Source organism: Anser brachyrhynchus (assembly GCF_964034855.1).
Source record: "Anser brachyrhynchus genome assembly, chromosome: 7".
In the NCBI taxonomy this organism is placed as follows: Eukaryota; Metazoa; Chordata; class Aves; order Anseriformes; family Anatidae; genus Anser; species Anser brachyrhynchus.
In genome coordinates this window covers 38292873-38315423 of record NC_137701.1, presented here as the reverse complement: position 1 = coordinate 38315423, position 22551 = coordinate 38292873, and the positions used below count along the sequence as shown (strand labels likewise).

General features: G+C 39.2%; 1 protein-coding gene across 2 annotated transcripts in view; it reads right to left on the bottom strand.

Moving 5' to 3' along the window:
• LOC308197853 (uncharacterized protein) overlaps positions 1-22551 on the bottom strand; it is a 115190-nt gene that overhangs the window by 11267 nt on the left and 81372 nt on the right. Inside the window, exons 4-9 of one of the 2 annotated variants that reach the window (XR_013953376.1) lie at positions 20786-20853; positions 15482-16913; positions 14918-15024; positions 14659-14799; positions 13956-14167; positions 11235-11336 (exon numbers count right to left, since the gene is read on the bottom strand). Coding sequence is in view for 1 of the 2 variants with exons in the window: in XM_080599059.1 (XP_080455185.1) it covers positions 13975-14167; positions 14659-14799; positions 14918-15024; positions 15482-15520 (480 nt within the window). In the remaining variant the exon portion in view is untranslated. Of the gene's footprint in view, positions 1-10878; positions 11337-13955; positions 14168-14658; positions 14800-14917; positions 15025-15481; positions 16914-20785; positions 20854-22551 lie in introns of those variants that run through there. The other variant, XM_080599059.1, reaches the window with a different exon arrangement.

Sequence of the window (22551 nt, the reverse complement as noted above, 5' to 3'; positions counted from 1 at the left end):
ACAATAAAAAGTCAGCAGAAGCTTTTCTTTCATGTTAATTAAAACAATTTTAGGGGGAAAAATGTTCTTCCTGGATATACTATATAATGTTGTTAATTAAATATGGGCACTTTTGTACTTATCTTATTCCATAATTAGCTCTTCTGTGGAAGCAATACTGCACTGGACACGAAATCACAGGACAGTGACAACATTTAATTGGATAACATGGACACAAAATCAGAAAATCAGGCTCTTTTCCCAGTTGTGTAGCTCAGAACATTTTTTCCCATTCTGTGCCTCAGCCTTCTGCCATTTAAATTGAAAACGTTGCACCAAAGAGAAGGAAAATCAATATGAAAACATAGCACAACTTATTTTTTCCAGTTGTGTTACAAGCTGTAACACAGCACTCGTGGTTTCTGGAGGTTTCCCTTGCATTCAGGTTGCTTGTTAAAGAAAACTGGCACTCACGGGGCCGCAAGCTGCCGGTGTCCCACCACCATCCCCTTCCCAGCCCTGCATTCCTTGCCCACCTTGGACAAGGAGGTCTTGGCATTCGCCTACACAAATCTGCAAGGATCATGAGAGAGAGAGGAGCCAAAAGGCTCTGACCACTTTTCCCTTGGCACCTGGGATCAGCTCCGCACCCAGAGGAAGGGCGGGAGCTGAGAGGTTGATATTATCCACCCCGGCGTTAAACCCTTGCAAGCCTGCTCAGAGACCTGAGCTGCACAAAATGCCATTGCTTAAATTACTGCTGCGGTGGAACTTGCTTAGCATTTGTAGCTTGCATTGGCTGATATATCCAAAAGCATCCACTTGGGGCCAAATCCTCACTCCACTCAATTCAAGGAGAATATAACTTTCAGTTCTAGCAGGGTGTTAGACTCGAGCAGGGAGTTTTGAAAACACAGTGCGTCTTGTTGGGCTTCATACCAGCAATCTTCAAAGATGCCTAGTGTGAGAAGTGCCACCCAGCACCAGTGAAAGCTGTGAGATGTGCTAGGGGCTGCCAGCGCTCCCCATGCTCGTCCCCTTCCCTACTCCACTCCTCTCCACAACTAACGTTGAAGCCAACCTTATATTTATTGGAAAACACATTAAGACCAATTACTAAAGAGCCTGAATTATGATGAACACTTTCATTTTCTTTATCAATGCTAAAAACATTTTCTGACCACGTGTGGCCAGATCCTATTCGGCGCGTTCCTCTAACAGACATATTTCAAATCACTGCAGGCTTTACCTACGAAAGAAGTCCAGACCTGAGGCAGAACCTGGAATCAGAGATCTGCTACTGAAAAGGATGAGCCTTTATAAAGTATCCAAAATACATGCCATTGTATCAGGGAATAAAACATTAAAAAATAAAAAATAAAATAAAAAATAAAACCCACCAATCTAACTTTAACTTGTTTAAAACAGATTTAATTAGAACTAATACAAATGCATCTTTCCTACGTGGTTGATCTAATCAACACTGGCAGTTTTAATTACAAGCCTATTTAAGGTGAACATATTGCATTACTGTGAAAAAGATGCATTATTTAACATTGTAGGTGTACCTCCCACTTCTCTATCTGTCACGCAGGCAGTCTCTTTAATAGCTGTTAATGTTATGTCTCATATTCTGAGTTCAATTTTTGAAGTTTCTAAGAACAATCTGATGGAATCCAACCCAAATCTAATAATTGCAATCTATTTTATTTTTTCCTCACTATTTAGTTTTCACCACAAAGAGAATGACAGGTCTAATATGAGGCTCCTGAAATGTAGTTACATCTAAGCTTCAGCGCTCCAGAGCACATAAAATAAATATATGATCAATGAAATGAAACATGACAAAATGTTTCATATTGATGTTATTTTTCTTTTCAAAACGTCTTTTATGGTTAATGCCCTCAGTCACTTTTTCCATACATTTTCTTTTTTGTAATATATAGCTTTCCTAGTTCTGATTTCAAGTTCAGGGTGCCTGGGGAGAATTGGAAGATTTCTTCAAACCAAGACTGTTCCTTCAGCCTTTCACATGAGAAAATTGTTAGGCGCATTAAAGTATTCCTGACTATGTTGCATTCCTTTGTTCAGAGTGAGTTTTGGGAACACATCCTTTTCTCATTATATTTCCATAAAATATATTTGATCTATTCTATTCTTAGAATACCTCTGATGTGGTCTGTGAATGGAGCACAGTATAAAAATATTTCTTTTTTTTATACGAGACAAAATGTTTCCATTTCTTAGACACATAAAAAGTCACTATATAGCGCTCCACGAAAGTAAAACTTTACAGAACGTTTTGGTATAACTCAGGACAGATCACAAAAGGAATCCATCCCCATCACGTCCAGTTGTAACTCACAGCCTCAACAAATGCACATAGACGGTGACAGAAGGAGAAAGAGGGGAGCAGAGAAAAGGAAAGAGAAATAGAGGAGGAATGAGACCTGGATAATACTACTGGGAAGCAAGTTTATATTTAGAAGCACAGAAAGATGTTAACCATGTGCCTCCTAGAAAAAAATAAATCTGCTGTAATAGTAGTTGACAATAAAATCACCTTTGGAAAAAGCCCTAATACTTTCAGAGCACAGCTCAGGATATTTCCAAATGCAGACAGATGTTTGAAATGTTTACACAGACAGATCACTGCAGCAATTTAGGCATTTTCCCCCCTTCCCTGCCCTATCTGCTGATTGTTGTCTTCTTTAGGACCTTGAGAAACACGAAGTAGCAGCCGCTCCGCGCAGCTTTCCTGCAGCTCAGGCTTGGCTTGCCTGTTTATTGCTACACCCATAAAATTATGGTTTCGATCAATCTCCTCAGAACCTTTTCTCTCTGAAGTTTTCCACTCGCCCAAGAAGCTCTGCTCCAACCTGGCGTGCCGGGGACCCCGGCACCGCACACACCCGGTCACCTCCGCTCCGGCCACCGCCAGCAGCCCGGCGGCGAGGGCAGAAATCGCCCTTCCAGCAGCCGAGCATGCCCCCGATTTCCACCCGAGTCATGTCATCGGATGTGAACTGGGAGCCTGCAGCAGCCCAGCTGCACTGGTTGCTGACCACAAATGACTTAATCCCCAGCATAAACAAGGCCTAACGTTAAAAACTCATCTGCCGATTCCCTCGCAGCTTCCTACTCGCAGTTCACGGAGGATCACTTCTCCCTGTTCCCACGACTGAGGAACAGGGATCAAAGGCTTAAGGAGAAAGAATATTAAGCTTTGTTGCTTTTTTTTTTCTTTTTTTCAAAACTCAGGTTGCAAGTATCTTTCCTTCACTGTGTTGAGCTGTTTAAGAAAAAAAAATAGCCATAGAAAATTTTTAACCTTCAAGAAGTTACAGGCTCGTGTAGGTACAGGCAGGAGCAGCTGCACGAGTTTGTGCTTCTCACTATCCCATATTTTTGTTATAAATCCATGTATTTATTGTTGGTAGTTTAACAGATAAGCTGGCATTCCCTGCAGAAGCTAGTGAACTGCCATGGGAAGGTTTGAGTCAGCTGAGCCAGAAAGCAGGTGAAGTAGTTTTTTGCTTTCTGTATTTTGTATTTTGTTTGTTTTTGTTTGTTAGCCTCATCAGAATTGAAAAATATTGGAGGAAACCCACACAAACTGAAATGTAAAATCTGCAGAGAAAAAAGCTTTTTTTTTTTTTCCTCCTTAATTACTCTTTCGCTTTATAGGAGCAAAATATAGCTTACAGTCTCAAAACTGGACCGGTGGTGTCTGAGACACAACTCCAGCAGAAAATGAGTGCCTGATCCTGCACAAATGGCAGAGACTGAAACTGTGGGAATTGCTCATGTAGGTGTGTTGGCAGAGCTATGTCACTTACCCCACAGTGCACCTGGTTGCTATCACTTTTACTTTAAAGAGCACTAGAATTCAGCTAATAAAATTTAAAAAGAAAGTCATATAAAGTGACATATAAGCAGGTTACACATGTGAATAAAAAAAGCTTTAGCATGTTCTTCGACACGTGAAGGGTACGTTCTCTTTTATCAGGCTTTTTCTGATTAAAGTAATGAGAAACATGCATTACCTGAAAAAATAAAATAAAATAACCAAACTCACTAACATTAATAAGTACTGCATGTGTAACAGGATCATTCTGGCAGTGGATTTTTTTTTTTCCTCCTACAAAATATTCTTGGGTACCGTACAACAATACATTTTTCATCACACTGTCCACAGATTTGCACACAAAAAGGGACTTTTATGAAGGCGGGCTATTTTCCCCTAGGAACTCTTCATTTCCAGCAGCTACTTTAATGACCATGCAGACACTTTTCCCTTTGGTGCTCTTGGGTCTGCTACTGCCATCCCAAGCGCTCTTCAACTCAAAGACCCCAGCTCTGCCCCTTGGGAGGGCAGCCATGCAGTCAGACCCATGGTACGGATCCCCCTGCTAGGGGACACCGTATTTCTTGCCACTGCCTTAGAGAGCAGCTGCCCGGGCACAACTGAGGCTCCCAGAGCTGGAGATGCTGATGGAGCACAGGCCCTCCCAGCTCTCAGCTTCTGGCTGAACAGAACCCAGGAAAAGTGCCCCTGTGCACCCGGAGTCATTTAAACTAATTAAGTTCATCTTGGGTTTGTGATGCAGATAAAGCTGTTCACATGAAGTCCCCTTGTCACTGTGCAGTTGAATTTCAGACACTTTTCACACTGAAGAGTGAGATGCAGCGCTTGCTACAAGGAGCTGAAGAACCAGTGGCTCATGGACACCATCTCTTTGCTGCAGCTGGGCTTCACAGCTGCATCCTCTCCTCCCACCTTTGCCCAACATCGATTATCCCCAGTGTTCTTGTTTGCCAAAGTGTTCCTGTTTGCCCTGTGTGTGCACACAAGCAGCCTTGCTGCTCACATCAAGCACGAGATGCTGCAAAGCTAGCTCCCCATGGCCACCACACAGGAGAACATCCTAGTGAGCAGTTTTCTCCACTTCTCAGAAAAAAATGCTCAACTGTTTGTCCAATCTAAAGACTCATAAAAAATAAAAATAAATAAAATTTAAAAAAAAAGGAAATCTGGTATGCCTAGCTTCTCACTTAGTATATGAAACCTGAAGTGACTGGGATCAGGAAAGCTTTTCCATCTCCATTTCCCTCGTCACATGTTGTATGTCTGCTTCAGTGCAAGGTAGAGGCCAGTGACAGTGAGCACTTTGTTTATCAGTATTTCTTCGTATCAGCTCAGCAATCTACAGGATCAGTCCCTTAATTTGCAACATCTTTTATGTGTGTCAGAGATCAGAAATGAGCCATATCTTTCTTCTTAATAAGTTTCTATATAAATCACTGCCTTATTAAAAACAAAATGTAGTGTCCTCCACTAATGATCAAATTCCACAGTTTAGCAATGTTAATGACTTTTTACTGTGGAACACTGAAATATTTTCATAATAAAGGTTATGACTTGCATTGTATTTATTACAAGCAGGGGGCTATATTTTTTTAATCAATATTTTAATATATAACACCTAAATATATGACATTCCTATGGTAACATTTCAAAGGCAATGTGTGTGTTCTATTTAACTTTTTTGTTCTTTAAAATTAAAAAAAAAAACTTACTTGAGAAAATTGTAAATATTCTAGAAAGCTTGTTAATCATGAAATCTCAAACCGAAATTTGTTTGGGGCAGGAGGAATCTATAAGATTTTCAGCAAACTGCCTTTGTTTCAGATGCAGCGGTTCACGTGTCAGCACACCAATGTGTCATGCCTAGTTACATTTGTCTTGTTATGTTAAAATTATGCTCCTGACATAACCAGGCTTGATGCCCCATCTCCATTATGTGTCAGGCTGCCCATTTTCAGAGCATTAGCTTTTAATGCCTTCATAGCTCCTTACTTTCCGTGTTGCATGAGTTTGCCGACCAGCGGGTGAGACTGATGCCCGCTTCAGTCACTGGTCCCAGTAGAGACCGCCCAGCAAGATGCTCGCACCCACCAGGGCTCCAAACACGCTTAAATCATACCTGGCAATTGTCCAAGCACAAAGGAGAGGCTGTACAATGAACAGCTGCATCAGCTGAATGTGACAGTACGGCTCGATTTGTATTGCTTTCCCAGAGCCCTCCCTGGAAGCCCTGCTCCTCACATGACACATAATGAGTGCTTGCATTTGTCACTTGTGCAAAATATGCTGAAATGTTGAAATCGACTACCTGGCGAAAGGCTACGTGGGTGTAGGAACTGGCTGGCTCTCTGAGGGGTACGTTCAGGTGACTTTGTGCCATAAGTTGTTCAGCCACAGGGCACCGTTTGCAGTGGGCACAGAGAAGGCTGGCAGGCACAGCATGCAAAACTTCATGGTTAACTAGAAATCCTAGATAAACTAAGCAAACGTGGGATTTGAGCCCACTGAAAGCCATCTAGGTAGGATTATTGTTCTACAGTACAACTCTCATCCAGCTGTTAGAAATTCAGACGTGCCAATCTCCAGTATTAACATTTACTTCCATTAAATTCACTTAAAGTCATCACAACATTCCCTCTCTCTTCCTCTGAAATACTGCATAGCAATCAGCCCTGCACACAGGACTTACTTTGGGATAGCTAGAAATCTTCAGTAAACAGAAGATTCCTTACAAGGGCATTTTGAACTTCTCTTCCTTCTTAGGTTCCACAGAGTTGAAATGTCAAAATTCTCATTAGAGAGCTCAAGACTTCAATGCATATATTAGTAAAATAACATGTTTTGTTATGGATATAAAATAGATCAAAACTGCAGTATTGAATTTTTATAGAGCTACTACAATAATGACATGCCAAACATTTTGTGCTTTAGGGTTTGATTTTGACAGTTCCCCTTAAACTAGGACACAAGGTAGAGCCCCATTGTACAATGCTTCATGGTGGCAAAGGGAGTAAGTCCTGTAAACGCCCAGCCTTCACCCTATCATACGTGTCCTCTCCACACACTCAGCAGTCATAAACTGAAAGTGTCCTTGAGCATGATAGTCTAGAGAGCAGTCACCTGAAGAAGTATACAGCTAGGCTTTTTCTGTAATATTCATTGACATTATTGATCCCTTCAAGTGAAAAGTAAATACACTACCACTTAACATCATATCCTAAATAAAGCTGTGCAACCGCGAGCAGAAGCAGCAATGTATTAACTTCTGAATCCCTCTACCAGGACTACCTCTCCTCTGGGAAAGGGATCCTAGACCTCAAAAATTTGTATTATAAATTATTTACACAAGCACAAAGTAAAGTAAATATGTTCATTAAGTGACCACTTTTGTACAGCTGATTTTGCAAGTACCTTCCATGTTTGTTTCTTGAGGTCACACACTCCAAAACCAATAGAAATTAATTTTATGAAAGCAAAAAGTAACAGCAATGATCAATCAAGCTATCAAGCATAATTATGTCACAAGTCAATGCTTCTCTAACAGCAGTAGCTAACATATACTGTCATACACATATAAAAAGTAATAGACAACACTTTTTGGTGCAAAAATTTAACAGCAACACCTGGCTTTTGGAAACTAACATAGGTACTGACATTTACATAATAGCTGATCATAAAGGTACCTGAGCAGTTAAATATGAATAAGCCTGAGAATTCCACCCAGGGACAAGAGGCAGACTGGGCTACTCAGAATATTTTGTAATTCAAACTATAACTCTCAGTCCACTATGCCCATTTTCAGCTACTTTTCAACTAGATGGACAGATAATGAAGCAGAAACAGTAAGACCCCAAGATAAACTGGGGTTCTAGTTTGGGGGGTTTTGAACTGCACTAGAACTTTTCTGAAGAAAATTTGGAAGGCAAATTTGTTAGTCTGAAACTAAACATGTTTTTTCAATGAAATTGACTGGTTTACATCTTACAGCATTCCAAAAAATTAAAAATAATAAACATCTCAGACTTGCTGCCTCTTTAGCTGGACAGGTTTCCCACAGCTGAATCCTTTGATGATACTCTTTGGACTTTCTATTTTAAGAAGTCATCCCTTTCTGCTTCTCCCTGGAGGAAAACTCTTTTGCTCTCCTGCCAATCTTCCTCTTGACCTTTCTTGTCCTGTGTACTTGGCCCTTCCCTCTCCTTTTCTAAAGTTGTCTTTCTCCTTCCACACTGTTAGACCCTCTTCATTTCAGTGTCTATAATTCCTTCTCAGTTGCCGGGAGTCCTCTTCTTCTGCCCTGGCTGCCAAACTATTTAAACTTCTAGCCTTTCCTCACTTTTGCCAGGTTTCTCCAACGTCCACAGAAAAAGTGCATTGCCAAGACCACCCCATATATTTGTAGCAGTATAACAGCCCGTATTGATACAACTGGTTATATTAACTGCAGGAACCACACATAGTAGTAAAACCTACATTATTATGACATTGAACTTATATGTAAACATTGACCTTAATTGCACATCAAGAGGAAATTACTTTTCAAATGCTATAAGTAATAATTTTAACTCAATCTCTAATTTCCAAACCAAAATATTATGTTAAAGAACATGTAAAGATATATTGGAGACCACCTTTTTTGTGTGGAGAACGGAGGTCTGCTTAGTAAACACCTCTTTACCATAAATACCATAAAAATAGCAATATGGTAAAATCAACTGCTTCATATGAGCTTCATGTGCACTGCCTTAAAAGAGTATTGTTTGTTGCAGTAGCTGCAAGAGAGTACCCAACAACCTCCAGTTCCTCAGAAAACTCATTGATGTAGTTCTTACCAACAACTCTCTCTAACTCTCACTGAAGATTATTTACCAGACCCCTCCACACCATGTATCACACCTGGGGACTAAAGGAAGATGTCCTTTTTGGCTTTGGAAAAAGACCGTATCTAAATATGCATACGTTGCTATAGCTGGAAGAAAACAATATCTTTATCTACTCCAGCCAGATTCATATTTAAATATGATGATGTTGTCATTCAAAAGCTTCAGGCTTGATTACCTTAGTTCTCATAGTCACAGCAGGAAACCACTAACTTTAAGAGAATTACAAATCTTTTGGAGTACAGCAAACCAGAAGCACAGGAGACCTCCAAGCCCATCATCCTTAAACTCAGCCTTCCTCTCATTAAATATAAAGTGAGATGCTTCATTTCATTTTGAAAATCCTCCGAGGGACAGAACAACTCTGTGGGCCCCATCACCCAGCACGAATATACTCACACTTGAGAACTGCCTTCAAATAGGAACATAAGCTAGAATTAAACTCATGGAGTCAGATTAAGTGGTTCAGGCAACAAAGAGAGAATCACTCCTAAAAATATAGCAATGATTAGAATACCAGCACTTCTAAAAGCTGCTAATAAATCTTGCTTTATTGACCTACAACAGCCTCACAAAAAAGAACACCATAAAATAAAAGTCAGCTCCACAAACCTCTCTTCATAGGTTGAGGGGTATAGGAGAAAAAATTAATAATAAAAAAATAAAATAAAATGCCTCCTTATTGAAATTTTGAGACAAAATACATGAATGTTGGATAAATACCTACTCATATAAAAATACATTGATAAAAACAGTTGTGAACTTAGCCAAAAAAACATTCAAATACTCTGTTTTCCTGGTGTAAACTCTCCTCAATATAAAGACATCATTTGCTGAGCTCAGAGCTCTGAAGTCTACAAACAGTTCTCAACCTCGGAAGTCTTTAAAGCTTATTATGGTTTTGAGGGCCTTCAAGCTCTCCCTGTGCCAGGTTTACCTGGCAAAGATACCCAGCATCCTAATCTTTCAGTTCACATTTTATGCAGTAAAGTAGAACAGCTTTCAATTTAGGGAATAAAACACCCTCCAGCTGAAGAAAATTCTCACATTACAGTATGTTAAAAAGAATCTACTTCAATTGTGGTCAGTTGTCATGGAGAAAGAAAGGGGGAAAAAAGTATATTCCCATGTGAAAACCTTTCTTGTTTAAACCCCCCCCCCCCCCAAAAAAAAAAACACAAACAGAATCCCAACTCCCCTCCTTCCTGTGTTTGTCATTTTATGCAAAGTAGGTGAATCTGGAATGAGAGATCATTTAAAAAATACTCATTATGCTATTTATGTACATAAATGTGGTTGTGTAAAAGTATAACAGGAATGCATTCACAATTGGTTTAAGTAATTTTCTCTTGGCAAACCACCATAAAAAACAGGGGCGTCATGGCGCCACCAGAATCCTAAATTGTGGTGGAGAATCATCAGTACACATGGCATTAATCTCTGTCTCCTTGCAGGAGACACCCTTGCCTGCATTACTGGCCTGTCTCTTAAATCTAAGATGTTGTAACTTGAGTTTAAAATGACACCATAAATAAGATATAGTCTCTCCCCGCCCCCCCCAGGCAAAAAAAATTACCCACTTTATTAAAAAGACACATTTCAGACAGTTTACTGCAGTTAGCATTCTTCATTGCCAAAGCACACCGAAAGTGCAAAACTAGTGGGTTAATAATAGATCATGTAGTCTTCAGGATTCATATTGGACATGATTCAGAATATTGAGAGACTTTTTAAATATATACATATAATTAGTTAACCCGTTGGTATTACATTCTTGTTACTTTGGATTGATCACAAGACGTTAGGGATCTCATTATACCATACTAGTTTATTTTCCCTAGTGACTGAGAACGCTTAGCTGTCTTTTAATATCTTACTATTAAATGCTTACTAAGTTTTCATGTCTTCTTTTTCCTTCTCCCAAATTTAGGCAGAGCAGAGTTTTGTTAACCGAGCAATTTAAAATATCACCATTCTCTTTGCAAATTTCTCTGTGACCTGTAAACAGTTTTAAAATATTCTACCAGATGAAATTCATGTCTTTTAAAGGAAACTGTCTCTCTATTTTGGTGGAAAAAAAAAATAAAAGACTGATAGTTCGGGAACACCCACTCAAGATAAAATAAGGATCCTGGAAGATTTCCTGTGGGGGTTAATGGAGGCCAGGCCAATGGTAACTGACCTTGAAGTCCCCAGATGAAGCTTCGTGTTTGTCCTCAGATTATTTATGTATTTTTTTAAAGGATTCTTTAGTATGCAAAGCTAAGTTTGTCAACCCTGATATGGTGAGAGTCCAAAAAATGTCACTGATAAGTGCCACCTTCATATGTGCTTACAAAAAAAAAGAGGGGGGGGACTCAATATGGAAATATTTTTAGTTGTTTTTTTTATATTCTATTTAGTGCAACATTGCCAAAAGCATGCTAAAATAATTCAGAGATAGTACAGCAGCATAGCATTAACATATTAAAGAATTAGCAGATATAGGTATTTTAAATGAAACTTACCCACAATGACACATGTTTAATTCAGATTTTGAGCCATGGTGTGCTTTTCCCAACAAGTTATATGACTGTAATACTGTCTTAACAAACTATTATTTTAGGTACCTCAGAAAAAGAAGACCAAAAAAAAAAAAAAAAGTGTTAAAGATCCATACACAGGGTTTCTGCAAATGAATATGATGTATTCCAGAAACAACATGCATTCGCACAGACACTCAATAAGAAAGGGACTGTTTACTCAGTTTATAGCTTGAAAACCACTAGGGACTGTGTTCCAGTATGGGAAATTTTAGTACAGTGCATTGTTAATACAAAATAAAAAGCTAGCCTGGGAAGTTAGGATTATATTTTTTTTGAAAATGCTTGTTTGGACCATTAAAAAAAATATTGCCTTCTAACGTCAAAGTATGAACAAATACTTTTTCAGATGAATAAAATCTGTAATCAGTTAGATAAGAGCAATATGCCTTTTTTTTTGGCATTTAATCAAACAATGAAATCACATACACATTTCCTGACACAAAAGACAAATGATGTAATAATCTGAAGGAGTTTCTCTATCTCCTTGGAACTTTGCATACTTGACTTGTTTTCCATATTTTGTGACTTTAAATGGTGGGAAAATTATATTAAAATGCTTGTAGCAGTTCCTCTAAACTAGCATCCTTTTTGTTTTATTGTATTTAATATAAAAGCAGCAATTATTTGATTTCAAAGTTATGAAAATATGTACCTTATGAGAAAACAAGCAATTTAAGCTTTAATTGGTGTCATTTTTCACAGAACTGGCAAGATTCTTGCATCCCTGGCATGTTGTTTTCTATAAAACTGCAGAGCTGCTTTCAATGAATGTTTTACGAATGTATAAGTTGTTACATGAAGGTATGTGAGTGGATGCCTGGAAATATAAGATTTCTTGGGGGATTTATTCACAAAAGATGCATTTCATTTCATAGTGTATATACTGTAATTTTTCCTTAATATTCCTAATGTGCTTTGCTTCCCATTAAGCATTTCTTCCATTCTTCTATGGGAAGAAAGGGGAGGTATGCAAGAGGGATATTTTGCACAGGAGAAATAGAAATAAAGATGGGGGAAACAATGGAAAAATGCTTTGAAAAAAAATATTTTAGGTATGATTTTGGTATAAAATCAGACACCCAAAACATTTACTTTTTCTTTATTTTTTTCCCTAGTGAAAGGATCAATCCCTACTTCAACTTTCTTCCATGCGTGCCCTTAAATGAAGGGGGCATGCGTGTAGGTGTATTTTTATTGAACTTGTTATTGTTATTATTTCATACGGTACCCACACAACGTGTACTAGAGACCTCTGACACTAGTTCCTGTGCCACAAAAGATAATCCCAGTTAAAAAGCCTGGCTTGTGTGTGCAGTTGTCCGTCCCCTGTACCGATCGTGGAAGGGGGTATAGGACCACAAAAAAATGAGATAGCCACCATAGCGTTGCAGTGATCCAAATGCAAGAAAGCCTGTGCAGACAGATATAACCAAAAATCTGAGACTAAACTTTTGACAGTATTGGGGCCTTACTTACAATAGGGAACGCCATGTATGCTGTGTCCTGCTCATCTTCATCTTGGACAACAAAGCTAGGAAGAGGCCTTGCTGCTCTGCGGGTGGGCACCTCCAGCAGGAAGGTGTTTCACCTGTGGGTGAAACCAGGACTATCCTAGCTTATCCTAGCTATTCTGGTGCTATCCTAGCTTAACAGGAGGAGAACCACAAGAAAAAGGGCATCAAGGAACAGCATGATCTGGGTCCATCACCCCACAGCACCAGGGAGCAGTCCCATCTCTCTGTGGGGCTGTGCTTCCCTCAGCACCGAGACAGCAGCCACCACTCAGCAAATAAATACCTGTAGCACACGGACTTTGCTGCTTTGCTTTAGCAAGCAGATATAATATCTTAGACATGATATCACCTAAAAAGATTTCAGAGAACAGACTTTCCGTCCTGCACATGGGCTGAACCGGTCAACTCATTTATACATACGTTTTTAAGAGGACTCAAGAACATTGTGAGCTGAGGCATCACAAGCTACCACACTGGGAGCATCAGCAAGTCTCAGGCTCAACCAGGAGGGCCCATCCATGCTGAGCAGTTAATTAAGGGTTCATAGCCATTTAGTCTGTAATTTTTCTGTGCTAGACTTTATGAGGTAAACACCAAGGCATTTGGGTCACAAATGTTTCTACTTGACCATGTGCTTATTGGAACCAGCAGTGAGTACCCAAGAAACACCCAAACACGGTGACAGGCTCTGCAACGTCTCCTCTCCCTACCCACCTTCTCATATGTTCCCTCTTACATCAAAACACCTACTACCATGGCTTTCTATCTGCCTGTGACCGTTCCTTCTTTACACTTCAACATTTTAATTAAAAAGCAATAAAACACTTTAATTTGAGGTTTGTACATAAAAATACAAGTAAAATGGCCCGAACACTGGGCAAATACTATTGAAATCTGAGCTGAAAGGCAGTTAGAGTAACTTTAACCACCTGAGAAATGCAATAATCACCCTGAAATGCACAGCCTGGAGTGTTTTATTGCCATTATAAACTGCAATTTATACATTAAAATAAGGAAAACAGTCAGACCCATCCATTTATGAGGTATAATAAATACGGTTATGACATCACTGACAACCAGTCACAAACTTCCAAACACATCCAGAGCTCTAAAGCAATTTCACATTTACCTTTTAAATCTGCTTTCTATCAGCACATGTGTATTTCTTGGGTGTGCAAGCAGCCCCAGGCCTGACTCAGCAGCGGTGTTTTCATGGGTGCGAAGGCCTCCTGGATCCTACGGGCCCTTGGCCTGACTTTGTCTTTCATGACTTGTGCCCATCCAGTCCCCATTATGCAAACAGCTGTTACCTCATCGTAGATCTTCCCAATGACAACCACCCTAAAACAAATCAAAACAAAAAAATTGGATCATTAAAGGATTTTTTGTTTGTTTTGTTGATTTATAACATCACCTTAACAGAAGTTGGAAGAATGCTGCTCTTGGGGAAACCTCTACAGAGGCCATTAGAGCTCACCACAAAGTCTCTCCATTTGTAGGACAAACCTTCCTCTGCTATTTAGGCTAAGTGGTGGCACCCCAGAAGTTAGCACTTGCATGCATCTTTGGGTATAGCCATTCACTGCTTTTGCCAGATTTCCCCTTCAAAAATCCCCAAACTTTTGTTCTTTTCGCTGTTGCAAACTTCTTCGGGGAGGAGAGTTTCTAAAACGGATAAATTGTACCTCAGGGAACAGCTCTTCTCTAAGAACGAGCTAACAGGATAAGCCCATAATAGAAATATAAATCAACCGCAAAACCTTTTTTTTTTTTTTTCTTTTTCTTCTCCTGAGTGTTTTTCTCTCATAACCAGCAGTGATGATTTTCATTACCTAATGCTCAGCCCCTCTCCAGATGAAACTTGTCCTGGTCCCTCTGCCTTCATGCTGCTGATGCATGTCACACGCGCTGCGCCATTGTCGGGATCAAAGAACTTTTGCTGCGTTCTTGGACTCTGATAACCTGGAGCTAAGCTGGAGAAGACAAGCTGTGGTAGCCGTTGCATGGGCCTGATCCAGCAGCGGCTGCCAAACATGAGGCCCCCTACGAGGAGGGCAGCAGCTGAAGATGTTTAGATCAGAGGCAACTCGCCGTGTGAAAGCTGAGGGAAGCTGGGAGTCGCAGGGCAAGGAGCAGCCATCAATTTGGTGCCACGCTGTGCGCAAGATGGGCTGGAGCAAAGCACTAGGGTGACCTGTCTGATTCACCATCACAAGCAATGACTAAATACCAGGTGAGGGAAGGAACACATGTTGTGCTGGAGTAGACATACATAGCCTTTGATACGACCAGTAAACACAAGGTCTTGTGAGACTTAATGGTACTGACCCTGGCATTTTACTTGTATACATCTCCCATTCCGTACTTCTTGTTCTCTTTATGTTCCTATTTTTGTAGCCCAGTAGCAATTTCTTTTCATCTCCCCCAGTTTACCCTTTCTGCAGTTTTTCTGCAGAAGTTATTCCTGGCTTCCCCTCTGCTCAGAAGGACATCATCGCACCAGGAACTAGTCGTCAAGTCCCTCACACCTTCCCTTGCCAGGCATCACCCTCAGCCCTCTGGGGAAACTTCTAGTGCAGAAGTATCAGGAACTGATTAGGCAGACAAATGAACTTAAAACAATAATAATAAAAGTAAGGTAAAATACTGAATTACCTTGTAGTCAGCAAAGGTAGGACAACATCTGTAACACATGATTGCAAAAGAGGGCTCAGATAAGATAAAATTTGCTGTGAGGGCACATTATGGTTATTTGCACACATTAGGATCTTAGCTGTTAGCAAGCCTCAAGATATTTGTCTTTACAACACCCCTCTGAAGTAGATGAAAAGAGTACTATTTTTATCAGTTTGAGAAAGGAAAAACTGTAAAACAAAGATATCATTTGATTTTTCCATGGTTGTAGAAACCATGGAAAACAATGGCAACTATGGCAAACAGTTTTCAGGTGACCTATTCTATTCCATACTGTCTCCGCTCATACTTCAGAGTAGTCCACTAAGAGCAAGATGTACTTTTAGTCTCTTTTTTCTCTTCTCTCTTCATCTTTCAAAGCGACATGGATGCTTTGTTTGTTTGTTCTTGGGCATAGAATGCTTTCTAACACCTGAAATGCAAGAACCAAGACTTCTGCTTGAATTTGAAGCTTGAAAGAAAAGCACAGAGCTTCTAAACTTAACTGAGTATTTTAAGGTAAGTCAGTAGAGAGAGTAAAGTCAAATCTAACATGCTTTATGGCTTCCACATATTGCATCACTCTCATTGCAACTATAAAGGGGGGGGGGGGGGGGAAGGCAAGTACAACAGATGAAGTCACACTTCAGATGAAGATGCAGTCATCTATCTGCATAAGAAAAAAATTTGTAATCAACTAAAGATGGTAGGTAATATTATTCATCTTCACCATTGTAATATCATCTCTTCCATTTAGCCAGATTCATCCAAGTATCTGAGCCAAAGCTGAGGTTTTCACTTTTGTCTACTTGACTTCACCTGACCACCAGTACAGGACATGATCTCTCTCCAGTGTTTGCAAAGTTACCTTGAGCACTGTTAACAGATGAACATTTTATTCCATTAATGTTTTGCTTTCAATCAAGGACAGTTCTTAACCTATGTAGGAAAGCTCCTGTATGAAGAAAAGAAAAAAAAAAAACAAAACACCTAAACATGGGAGGAAGGAGATGAAGTTGCTCCTCCTTTTATCTCCATTACTTGCTGCAGCACACAAAGGCACACATTTCTTCTCTAGTACCATCCAGTACTGACATCAAGTCAGTAGTATTCCATTCAGGGAAGCCTTCATAGTTTGGCAGCAAGCCCAGTGGCTGGGCTGAAGGTTTGTAAGGAAGACTATTTTCTTGGCCACAGAGTACTGGCATCTCTGTCCATCAGGAAGGTCACAGCAAAGCACTACTCAGCACAGGAGGATTGCTAGAAGATGTTGACCTCTTGGTAGCACAGGCTTTCACCCGTCACATAAAAGTAGGCCAGACACTAAGGAAGCTTTTTTCTTTCATTTTAAATGTATGTTAATATTTGAAAGTCTTCATTTTTAATAACTTCAGTGGATTTGGATGACATAGTGCTGTGGGGTAAAAGGAGATAGAAACAAGTAGTTAAAAATAAACAACATTAGTTGTCAGTACAATGCTGTTGTGAAGATGCTGAGCAGAAAGGAAGGCAAAGCCAATTCCTCGCTTTCTCCAGCCTTCGTTTTGTATCAAAACAATAATGTAATACGTTTTTACATTGTGAACAAGTTACTAGCTCACTCCTGGTTCATAACTGAGCAAAGGCAGATAAGCAACCAGGCAGAAGAAGAACTCCTCCTAATCTGGCATAACGCACACATACACACGCACCCCTCAGTGCTTCCCAGCCTTGTGTTTGTGATCCTTGTGCTCCTACCTTCTGTTAGCGGAAGAAGTCCTTTGATAGAATGAATTTTAAGAAAATTTGTAGCACAAATTCAAAAGTTGGAGAGTAATAATAAGAACTGCTGTGTGGTTGTGTCTATCAAGTACATGTATTCTTCCAGGAAAATAAATCTTATTTTATAACCTGCAAGTTTACTGACATTTATTCACTTTCCAGCATCTACGTATGCACATTTTTCACTTGTACAGAATAATTTTTCTCACTTTCATCAGAAAATCATTTCTTAGTTGTTTTTACTCTTTAGTGCTGCTTATTAATATTTTTAATAATTAAAAATGTTTATCAGTTTAATGCATTTTAGATATCTAATTATTTGCAGACCTCCACTTACACATTGCTAATGGAACAAACATCTTATTGCCTCATTTATTTTTATTTGAGAACGTATTAAGTTACCAAAAAAATGCAGTGTGATCTAAAATTCAGAATATTCGACCATTTCGTGATAGCCAGATGATAAGCAGGGATTACTCTCTCAAAACACTGAGACACTGTTCCTCTGAATATTTGATATGTGTTATTTGCTATTTGAACCAAATGTTCCATCACTGTAGTGCTCTTGTTCTTTGATTAGATGATCTAAGCTATAAAGGAGGTGGCTACTCAGATTAATTTCCTTTGGCTTTGCTTTTCTCTAAGGGACAGTGGAAATACTTTAGCTGGTGCAAATGACAGGCTATGAGAGGGTGGAAGTCAGTCCCACAGAAAGAGAAAAAATTTATACTTTTTCTGATGCACAGGAGCAAGTGGCGTTTGTGGCTTAGTACACAGAGCAACAGGTTAATCTGTCTAGTTTTTTCCTTAAAAATCAGGGCAATAAAACAGTGAAAGCAAAACGTATTTTTAACTCTGAATTCAAGCTTCCATTTTTGAGATCTCTATTGAAAATGAATCTGTCCAATTGTAAACCAAGCTTTAATTATGCAAAGATATATTCATACGCTTAGCTGTACTCTAGTTGACTAGCGCCATTTTCATCAATAGGATTCATCATGGGGCTACTTAGAGACATTAACACTAATTAAACACAAGCATAAAACTCTTTGCAGGATTGAGACCTAAATGACTTCCATTTCCACTAAAAATTATTTTTATTTTATAATTAAAGCAAATTTTTGTTACTGGCCTGGTGTCTGATCTCCAATTAAATGTATGGAGATACTACTTAGTGCAAACACTTTCGAAAAGCCAATAAAAACGAAAGTATCTGCATTTAAATTTCTTGCTGAGATTTGATTTCTGAGTTGTTCTCATTTTGCTGAAATTCTTCACCGTTTTTCATTATTACTAGGACTCCATAAGCCCTATAAGCAGGGCATTGTTTTTGTGTCCTATGTTCTGCTAGCAACATTTCCAAAACTATAACACACATTTAAAATAAAATAGTTCAGTTGGAAGGGACCTATCAAGATCATCAAGTCCAACTGCCTCCATTTGTGTGCTACCAAGGCACCACTTGGACTTGCCTCCTAGCATTGCAATGATTTTTAGTACAGAGCATGCTTCCCCAGGTCTTACGTGTTTCCCCAAGATCCTACCCAAAGCTGTGGTTTGCTTTCCATCACGTATATTATATTTTATCACAGGCAAACCCAGACCTTTTCTGGAAGGTTACCAATTTTAGGCCATGACCTACAAACGTTGAAAAGCCAAGGAGGAAAAAAAATAAAAACAATAATAAATAGTTAATATTACAGCCATACTATGGTATTCCCATGGAGCCTCCGTTAAAGAACAAAAATTCTATACGAGGATGTTACTGACCATAGGCATTGTGCCTTTTTTGAGGTCAAGATTATGTTCCTCCCAAGTTTGAAAAGTGAATATTGGACTCATGATCAGTCTTTTGTGGTTTAAAATCCAAGAATCACTTAGCCAGCTATTTCCCCAGCACTGTCAACCACAGCAGAGAAACACATCTTAGGACTGAGGCAATTATACTACTAACAACATTAATGTGGTTTGGGGTGGTTTGTGGTTGTTTTTTTTCTTGGGGAGGGGGGAGGAGGGGGAATTGGGAGGGAACTAGTGAACCCCTTACTAAAAACATACTGCAGGGTTCAACAGCAATAACTAAAGCCCTTATGAGATTATAACCGTTCAGGTCATTAGTGTAAACAACTTTATTTTTATTTTACTTTTTCTCAAAATACATGCACTTTCAACTTCGGGTGGGCCTTTTCCAAGGACTTTTCTAGAGTGACACCAGCAAGCCAAGGCCAAAACCTTAATACGTCTGCTTCAACCAACCCTAAAAGTACTACTATTTATATTGATGAGACAGCTAGGAAGGCTAACCCCGGCTGGATCTTCTCATCCAGCATGGGACTGGGAGCCCAAAGGAAGACCAGGGCTCCAGCACCAGACAAGGTGGGCTCCAGCAGCCTCACTGCCACTGGGCTCCGCCAAGCAGCAGCGAGGAGCAGAGCACCAGCTATTTCTGCACCCTGATTTGAATGCTATTTGTACGGCCAGAGTCCTATTTTGGGTATTTTGAGATCTATTTTGAGGTTTCGAATACTATTTTGACTCCACTGTGCGCATAATCCGGGAATATCAGGAAATATAACATCTACCAAAATATCCCTTCAGTCATTTTTTCAGCCACCATTCTGTAACTAGATTGAGGTGATCCCAGGACTTCCTTGCCATGCCCTTCCACACCCTGCTACCTCCACACCACTTTCAGCTCGGGGCTCTGAAGCCTTGAGACAGTCCCCAAAATATGAGTTTTGCTCAAAATATGTGTGTGTGTATATATATATATATATATATATATATAAAAATCAAAAGTAATTGAGAGAGTGGGAAATTTTGCTTTGTTTTTTTGTTATATATTTCACATATTTCTTTAAATTTCTCCGCATGGGGAATCCATGAGGAGAAATAAACTTTTATATTTTAAAAACAAGAGGAGCTGAAAAATCTCATACCACTGGTGTTTGAAGGCAAAGTGTTGCTGCTGCCTGAAAGGAACAGAAGTCCAGCAGGACCTTGTGGTCTAGGGACAGGGGGAGGGACAGAGACTGCCCACCCTGTCTGGAGTTTAACTTTGTCAGGCATAATCACAGATTAAATTTCTGTGCTAATAAATGGCACAGTACCTTTTTCCTCTTCTCTGTACTAAATATTTCTGTACCATTGGAGGGCTACCATTCAACTTTACAGCCCTACTATGGCATCAAACTAAAGTGCCTGATTTGCATTTCCACAAAGGAATGTTTTCCAAAAAACTTAGGCAGCAGCAAGAGACTCCAAACATCTATCTTGCAGTCACACACAGTAGCACATTTCAAGTCAACTAAACTTACTAAGCCCTCCTCTATGTTTATAGCATGTTTTAAATAGTTTTCTAAGAGCCCAGAAAGTAAGCAGAAAGCGTGGTTTATTTATTGAAAAATTATCTTCTTAGAGTTAATGGATATATTTTATGTTGTTGACAGTCCAAACGCTGCATATATTAATACACAAAGTTACCAATATTAGGGCACGGGAGGTGTAAAAATAAAATATACTTACTGACAAAGTAAAAGCAAATGTGTAAGCCATTTTGTGTCCTTCTGCTAATTCTAAGTTGCTTCTTTTGTCTAAAAATAAATAAATAAACAAATAAATAAATAGATGTTCTTAAAGACATGAACACTCATTCCAAACTCCTTGTTCTGCTCCCAGGCTGCAAGGCATGTCTTAGCCTCAGTATCTCATAAGACCTTGCTGATGCTCTGCCTCTTGAGAGCCCAAAGCAGCACCAAGTGATGAGCTATTAGAATACGAGGAAAAGGAAATGCCAGCCTAAAAATCCATGCAGATGCCTGCCTTCTTTGTGGGCTGAATGCATCAAAGGATGCAGCTGCTCCTGCACCACAGCACGCATGCTCTGGTGGCAGGACGTCTGGAGGCAAGGCACGACAGCACAAGGTAGTAACTCCAGTCTTTGTTGCTAGCAGGGTCCAGGAACCCTGCTCTCGATCTGAACACTGCAACCTTGATGCTTCAGTGTAATGGAGCAAAGCTGTTTTAAAATCTATTTGTACGCTTATAAAATAAACATAAAATGATGGCAAAGCTGAGGAATAACATTCTTTACTGAGGCAAGCTTCCAAGTAATGGCCACTCTTACACCGAACATCCACAGACTGGGTGTAGCCTTGGCAGTAAGTTTGCACCTTGTGGAAGCCGTGCCTTGTCGATGAAAGAGCTGATCACCTTTGATTGCTCAGGATTACCTTTTGGCAAACCAAGATCTAACATGCACAGATCTTCTGTTTCTTACCGTACACTGCTAAATTTCCAGATCTATTTTGGTAGCTTTCTAAAATCTTCAGGGACTCTTCGTACCAATGAGTCTTAACTTTTCAGCACATTATAGGTCCATCTAGAATTAGGTAAAATACTAATATATAACTACTTGAATTAGTGGATGTAAACCACTATAAGGTAAGAGCTTTAAAATAGAGTATCATTTTTAGAATAAACATATTTTCCATTTTTTGCATCAATACAACCATTCCTTAGTCATGACATATGATGATTGTCAAAAAGGAAAAAAAAAAAAGATGAGGAGAGCAACAGCAATACATTTGGAGAGGAAGTAATATTTGGAAAGTAATTTTTACTTAGAGAAGGAGAAAAAATTCCAAGTGAGGTAAACAATTTAGTTTGTAGTCATCAACACAGGGACACTTTGCACAGATATTTTCTTTCCTAGGTTACTACATTCATTGGATTTGAATTGGTTAGAGGCTTTCAGATTGAATTTCCACAATGAAAACAGTAAATGACAAAAATTACTGGAAGAGCCTATGAAGCGAAAATACAGCCAGCTGAGGCAAAAATTAGACATCTTTATACTGAACCTACTCCTACCTGTCCTATAATTTAAGATCCAGTTTTCATATCTACAGCTAGCTACAGCATAAGGTTTATTAAATATTTCAGCTGATGGAAAATGATTAAGCTTTTTGGAATTTCTACAAGGGGGAAAAATAGAGAGTCTTTGTCTGTTGGGTCAAAGATTTTTTGTTTTCTTTTTTGTTGTTGTTTTTTAAATCATCCTCTGCACAGTATTGACAGTAGGTAATACAGTGTAATGCATCAATACACTATAACAAATTTTCTCTGTTTTAAATATCACTCTCATTCATACTGTGATTCAATTTAAAGAATCATTCAAAGATAAATCTAAATAAATAACAAGCTAGCTTTCAGGCAAACAAATGAATTTGCATTGTTTTATATTCATCATAAATATTTCACTTAATTACTGAGGTACTATGTTCAGAAAT